Here is a 7,797-nt window from a genome sequence, read left to right as displayed (position 1 = left end):
TATTCTACTCTTCTTCAAAATGTCGAAAAAGATGACGTTAAATCGTGTTATTCTGATCGCGACGTAAATGTTTCTAATGGAATACGATTGTAGTTGAATCTGTTTCTCACGCTAGCTGCGAAATAAATATCCCCGACGATCAGGGTGAAAATAAATACGCCGTCACTGAACAGCAACAAATTAGTACACCACTCACAATATATACGTAAAACTTCCACACCGTGGATAGATATCTCTTTGCACACATAATCATGCACATTTCGTTTCTCAGCGCGCACAATACATTGTGTAATATCATATTATCGATAATATTATTATAACATCGCGCTAGTAACTCGCCCGCGAGCATTAACTGTATTTTTACTCTTCCTTTTGTATGTGTATATACAGGGTGCGGCATTTAGTGGATAAAGTATTTTTTCATTAATACTTTTTGGGTTATTTTATATTTTATTCTGACATATTTTGATATAAAAAATAAAATATCTTGTAAAATATTTAGTTTTCGATAATCTTACCGTAATATTTTTATGTACAGAATAATGAGACAAATCAATTAGTAAAAAAAAAATAATTGTTTTTAAGAAAAAGTATGTAATTATTTACAATGTATTTTTTAAAACAATTATTTGTTTTTTTCTTTACACTAGTTGATTAGTAGACCTAACCGTCCGCCAGCTTTTGTTCTTGCTGTCTGTGGATTTGCGAACCTTGGGCAGAGTCATCGCTCGTTTGTCAACCGACGATGACTCCACCACAGTTCCAATAGCTTTGCTGTTGTCCTTCATCGAAGACTTAACAAGGTTGCAGCGCTTACAGATGAACAAAGAATTGTTGTGCCTCCTCGAAGTCGCGGCGGAACCGCTGCTCACCGAGTTGCTCTTAGTGAGCATCTTGGACGCGTGCTTTGGTTTTGGACTGGGCGAATCCTTAGAGTCAAAACTGCTGCTCAGACGATCCGTAAAGTTTCTCAGCCGTGAAAATAAAGACTTGTGATTATTCGACCCAGTTCTGTCGTCGCAGCAACATCGCAGATTGATTGATTCTCGACTGCCGTGTGCATCCTTACGACTAGATCGGATTTCGTGAATATTCTCTATGACCGTGCCGGCCTTCTTGACGTTGTTCCTCGGTTGCGAGTAGGCCTCTGCCATGACGATATTACCGTTTTCCTCTGGCGCTCTGCCTTCAATTTTAGCGACTAGAAATGTTGTCGCCTCCTTCTCAATTTCCTCGAGAATACGCGTGCCTTCGGCGGGATCTCGCGCTGACCGGCAAACTGAGATCGCTACCGAGATTTTCGCATCTGCTGCTGCGTCTCCTCTCGCGCTCGTGTTTCCGAACGGCCTTGATCAGATCCTGATTATGATAATCTAACGAGGATTTCTCCCGGCTGCCCTTGCGGCTGCTGGGGCAACTCTTCCGGCCGGTAGTCGGGCCGACCAGTGTGCCTTCGGTGGAAATCTTGAACTTGAGCGTCTTCTCGCTGATCTCTACTTCCGTGGCGGTCTCCGGATCAGAGCTCTCGACATTTTCCATCTCCTCCATCGTCAAGTTCTCCGTAATATCGTTGTCGGTGGAGCGCGAGTGCGAGTGGATTGTCGTGGCGGATCGCTTTGAACGCATGCTGTGCGACGACGTGGATTTGATAATGGCGGACGAGCTGCCAACGCCGCTCGGCGCATTGGATATACCTGATTCTCCGACATCTATGACACTTTTCCGATGATGACGTTCGTCTTTGGCAGCCTCGTTCAGTCTGCGATAGTACTCCAGAGCTTCCCTGACGGGTTGAACTATGAGATTCTGGAAAGCAAGGTTTCGTGTATATAAAGATCTGTTCATGCAAAAAACCGATATTAATTTTCGAAAGTTTTATGCAAGAATGGTTGCCGATCCATTTCATTGCAAGCACGAATAAATTAATCCACGTACAAAAGAGAACAGGAAATACCTGTAGCTCGGGAAGAAGTTCGCCGAGGGCTTCGAAGAGGGGGAGAAGAACTAGGCCGATGAAGCTAACCTGGGACGATGGTTTGGTCACCTTGTCGCGACCCATGAATGGCGTGACCGGAAGACCCTCGAGTTTCTCCGCGTTGCTCTGCTTGAAGAACTCTTGAAGTAACTTGTCCAGCCATGGTTCCGCGACTTCCATCGGGCGGGCCTTGTTACTTATGTCGGCCACTTTGATAAGGATCATGGATAGCTGCAAAATACGTAATTGTATTGATTATTTAATGTTTCATTCGATTAAATTAACAACTAACTTACTAACTCCATTAGTCGGCGTATTTACCAGATTTATATGTGCTCTGTTGGTATAATCGAATTCAGGAATGATATCGATGAACTGGCCGAGGATCTCGTTGTGCCGGGCCATGTCGGTCGCTAGGATGCATCGTATAATGCCCTCACGCACTATTCTATAGGTAAGATTGTCCAAGGACGCGAGGATGTTGCACTCGGGTGCCTCCAGGACCCGGAACGCCACGGAACAGTGATGATTCTCCAAAGGCGAGATATCGTTGTAACGCAGTGCTAGTTCAGTCCGCGCGTTTATCTGATAGATATTGTTGTAGCCCGGATGATCGAGATCGTGACAGATGCAGGAGACGATCAATATGAGAACCTCGAGGTCGCCGATTTTCGACGGAAGATCCACCGCCCTGGCTATCGCGTACATCTGGATACAATCAATTAACGCTGAATCGATGTGGCTCTTTTTCGATTTACAGCTAAAAAAATATTTTGCCATGCATGCGTATTTCGATCAATCATAAAAAGAAAAATTTCAAAATCATCAGAAATCATTATCAATATATTAATAAAAATATATGACTTATAATGCGACACGGGCACGCCAAGTCACCGCTGTTATGTGATAGCGGTAATAATTTTCCCAGATCAAATGCATCTTATGTTGTTGCATCTTTTCTAATGGCTGGAACCGTTAGGAACCTTCACTTGAGGATGTGGAGCGCATGATTGACGTAAGGTTGGTCCTCTACCTTGCGCACGGCTCCTATTAGCCCTCTACAATATTATTGTTATTTAACATTGTGAGCCTTCAGGATTATTATATAAATTAAAATATAAATGAACAGAGAGATCACTGACATTATTATATTTTTCATAATATTTATAGGAATTTACAAGTTTTATGTTAAAGTTGAAAAACTGCATCCTCTCTTCCAGCTCCTGTTCATTATTTCACAACTATAGAATTATAATTTAAATTTATTTTCGCTATTCATGTTTCATAAATTTCAAGCTATTCAACACATTGATCACTTTTGAAAATATATAAAAAACTTTTGTTATGTCCAGACTCGGGGAAAGATGAGTCGAAGGAGGGGCGCAACAACTATCTTTTATTATCCCGAAGTCAAACGCCTCGTGGCGTTTGGAATCGGGTCGAACGAACTGACAGGTCCGAAAAGCAGGTAAACGACTGAGTCGCTATTACACTGTTTTCGGAAGTTCGCTCGGCGGTCCCTTTTCGGTCAGAGAATTTAATCTCTTTTACACGGGATGGGACCAAGTGCGATCTTTGGACTAGGAATGAGTGTGGGTTAATAAAGAGTTATTTTGATTTTTCATTAACAAATATAGATTTATTCATTTTAAAATGAATGATAGGTATACATGATAATATAAAAAAATAAAAATAAAATATTCGTTTTCTTCTGAGTATGTATGAGTGTGTGTGTGTGTGTGTGTGTGTGTGTGTGTGTGTGTGCGTGTGTGTGTGTGTGTGTGTGTGTGTGTGTGTGTGTGTGTGTGTGTGTGTGTGTGTGTGTGTGTGTGTGTGTGTGTGTGTGTGTGTGTGTGTGTGTGTGTGTGTGTGTGTGTGTGTGTGTGTGTGTGTGTGTGGTTACATTAATACGGAGGACATCAGTCAGAATGCAAGAGAAAGATTTCATCGTTAATATTTAGGTTCTGACTGGTTAATACAATATGAAGATTTAATTAATAAAAAAAACAAACAAAACATGTGTGCGTGTGTGAGTGAGGTAGGAAGTAAGGATCATGGAGAGAGAATGAAAGGAGATTTAAATTTAGTTCAATTTAGTCTTGGTAGGACAAATCTGATTCTAAATCAGGTAGTTCTTCGCAGAACTCCTGAATGGCTTTTTCGAAATCGTCTGATTCCGAAAACTGCGGGGAAGAAGGGGGTGAATTATTCAAGAGGATTGTAGATAATAACGAGAATGATCTGGGGGAGGAAGGCGGTTCAGGAGAAAGAGGTTCGGGGGGATATACTGGAGAGTAGCTGGGAGAAAAATGGTAAGGGGAAAGGAGGGAAGTTGTAACTTTGATGGGTTGTGAGCTTGTGTGTAGTGAGTCAATCTTACTCCTAAATCTTTTTAATTTAACAATAAAATTCGCGAACGGTCGCGTCAACGCCTTCCGAGTCCTGCGATGGACTTGATTCATGGACCGATATATGTATATTTTCCCAGATCTGGTTCTCACTACGGAACCAGTGTAAATAAAAAGGTTTCAGTCACGTATACACATAATAATTGAATAGTTAAAGCTTACTTTTTGCTGTTAATTCGATAATGAAGAAGCGGTGATTTTTCCTCGGCTCTAGGTCTCGTGGTGCGTTCGGACCTTCGGTTGATGAATGCAAATGGTGGTGAGACGCCGCTAGAAGACACTGGTTTTCTCAACTAACTCGCGAGTCACAACACAGAACAAGAGTACTCGGATTGAGACTTACAGTAAAAAGAGATGTGGTACGTTTGCGAGTTCTCTTTTTATAATCTTCTTTTTGGGGCGTATTCTAATTCTAAGAGTGGGAATTTTCCAAAACTTCGACAAATTGAATTTGCACAGAAGTGGGGATTTTCCAATTTTGGCAAATTAAAAATGTGTCAGTGTCTTCGTTAGGCGGGGTGTTTCTCCTACTTTTCACGTTTTATCCGTGGTGATCGTCCATTGATGAGTTCGATATTCGTTCGAAGACTCCTTGCACGTGTTCAGATTAGAAAAAGGTCCTATTTTCCTATGATAATTTTTATTGCTATTGGTGCAGCTGTGTTTATTGAATATTTGTTGGAGAATTTTTATTATAATAGATGCAGCTGTGTTTGTTGGGTGTTTCGTTAGAAAATTTTATATTGTTATTGATGCAGCTGTGTTTGTTTGGTATTTCGTTAGAAAATTTTGTTAAATTTAGATTCTGACTGGGTGATACAATATAAAAATATATTTGATTAAAGGATAAAAACATAAAATCAAAATCAATATGTATAAGTAAATAAGTGTATATGTTAAGAACGGTCAGAAATATAAAATTGGTCGCTCGCATATGTGTTAGATTACGATCAGGATTTAAAATTTTCTAAGACTTATTACCGAAACGGGTTGATGATTTAAAAGAATGAAACATTCTTCGGAAAGTTTTGATTTAAATAAGAAACAAGACAAAAAGAAGGAAAAGAAAAATTATTCAATTAAACTTACTTTTTTCAATAGTAATTCAGAGGTGGAGAGGTGGGGAATTTTTGTACGGTGTTTTGCTCTGTGTCTCATGTCGGCAACCCGATGTTCGATTCGTGGTTGCTCTGGAGATGATGCCAAGCGAGGACACTGGTGGCACAAGTGCCTAACTCGCGAATTACGGTGCAAAAGCACAGAGTAAGACTGCGTGAAGCTGAAGACTGGAGAATAAGTGCTTAAGTCTGTTCGAGTCTTCTTTTTATATCTCTCTTTTCGGGGTGTATTCTAATTTCTAAGAGTGGGAATCTTCCAAAACTTTAGCAAATTAAAAATGTGCCAGTGTCTTCGTTAGGCGGGGTGTTCCTCCTACTTTTTGCGTTTTACTCGTAGTGATCGTCCATTGGTGAGTTCGATATTCGTTCGGAGATTTCTTGCACGTGTTCAGATTAGAAAAAAGATCCTATTCTTCTATGATAATTTTATTGCTATTGGTGCAACTGTGTTTATTGAATATTTGTTGGAAAATTTTATTATTATAGATGCAGCTGTGTTTGTTGGGTATTTCGTTAGAAAAATTTATATTACCTTGAGGAGACCGGCATATTTTTATCATCGATCTTTTACGTTGGTCTGTTTACTGAGCGATTCGTTTGTCTCACCAATCGACGATCATTGCCGACACTTCGCGGAAGGAAGGAATCGTGGAATCGCCAAGACGTAACACTTTATTTTGTTAAATTTTACATTATGTTTATGTAATTGGTTCATTTGTTCTGTGATTGATAATGGCTGCGTTTTGAATTCAATTAGATAAGTCGCGGTCGGTGTTAGATTGTGTAACTGAAATAGAAAGATTAAAATTTGAAGAATTGAAATCAAAATTAGAGTTGCGTTTCGGTGAAAGCTACTGTTACGTCCTGGCGACTCCACGATTCCTTCCTTCCGCGAAGTTGCGGCAATGATAATATAATAATAAAATTTTCCAACAAATATTCAATAAACACAGCTGCACCAATAGCAATAAAATTATCATAGAAGAATAGGATCTTTTTTTCTAATCTGAACACGTGCAAGAAATCTCCGAACGAATATCGAACTCACCAATGGACGATCACTACGAGTAAAACGTGAAAAGTAGGAGGAACACCCCGCCTAACGAAGACACTGGCACATTTTTAATTTGCTAAGATTGAAAAATTCCCACTTCTGCGCAAATTCAATTCGTCGAAGTTTTGGAAGATTCCCACTCTTAGAAATTAGAATACACCCCGAAAAGAGAGATATAAAAAGAGGACTCGAACTCACTTACGTACTTATTCTCCAGTCTTCAGCTTCACGCAGTCTTACTCTGTGCTTTTGCATCGTAATTCGCGAGTTAGGCACTTGTGCCACCAGTGTCCTCACTTGGCATTATCTCTAGAGCAACCACGAATCGAACATCGGATTGCCGACATGAGACACAGAGCGAAACACCGTACAAAAATTCGCCACCCCTCCACCTCTGAATTACTATTTAAAAAAGTAAGTTTAATTGAATAATTTTTCTTTTCCTCCTTTTTGTCTTGTTTCTTATTTAAATCAAAACTTTTCGAAGAATGTTTCATTCTTTTAAATCATCAACCCGTTTCGGTAATAAGTCTTAGAAAATTTTAAATCTTGATCTTAATCTAACACATATGCGAGCGATCAATTTTATATTTCTGACCGTTCTTAACATATACACTTATTTACTTATACATATTGATTTTGATTTTATGTTTTTATCCTTTAATCAAATATATTTATATACTGTATTAACCAGTCAGAACCTAAATGTCAACGACAGAATCTTTCCCTTGCATTCTGACTGATGTCCTCCGTATTAATGTAACACCCGCGAACTAAAACACACACATACATACGTACACTCACCGAGAAATTATTTTATTTTAATTTTTTATAATCATGTATATCCACTATTTACTTTAAAAATGAATAAATTTACATTTTGTTAATGTAAAAATCAAAATAACTCTTTATTAAACCCCCCACTCATTCCTCTAGTCGAAAGATCGCACTTGGTCCCATCCCGCGTAAAAGAGATTAAATTCTCTTACCAAAAAGGGACCACCGAACGAACGTCTGAATAACCAGCGTAACAGCGACTCAGTCGTTTACCTGCTTTTCAGACCAGTCAGTTCGTTCGACCCGATTCCAAACGCCAAGAGGCGTTTAATTTCGGGAAAATTAAAGATAGTTGTTGCGCCCTTCCGTCAACTCATCCTTCCTCGAGTCTGGACGTAACAATATGTTTATACGTAATGAACTAATATTTGTTATTTAACATACATATAATTTCCATCCATTTCA

The 7,797-nt window shown here is 39.4% G+C and overlaps 1 protein-coding gene across 1 annotated transcript; it reads right to left on the bottom strand.

Annotated features, from left to right (window-relative positions):
• Positions 1-641: 641 nt before the first annotated feature.
• LOC115242067 (high affinity cGMP-specific 3',5'-cyclic phosphodiesterase 9A-like) lies at positions 642-2,765 on the bottom strand. Its single transcript, XM_029818097.1, is given in 4 exon segments — positions 642-1,256; positions 1,258-1,806; positions 1,955-2,206; positions 2,297-2,765. Coding segments are annotated over 4 exon segments (1,875 nt in total). The 5' UTR covers positions 2,756-2,765.
• Between the last annotated feature and the right edge of the window lie 5,032 nt (positions 2,766-7,797).

The sequence above is a fragment of the Formica exsecta genome, unplaced genomic scaffold (assembly GCF_003651465.1).
Source record: "Formica exsecta isolate Colony F162 unplaced genomic scaffold, ASM365146v1 scaffold561, whole genome shotgun sequence".
Taxonomy (NCBI): Eukaryota; Metazoa; Arthropoda; class Insecta; order Hymenoptera; family Formicidae; genus Formica; species Formica exsecta.
The sequence above is the reverse complement of the archived record's forward strand: the minus strand, read 5'-3'. Positions and strand labels throughout refer to the sequence as shown.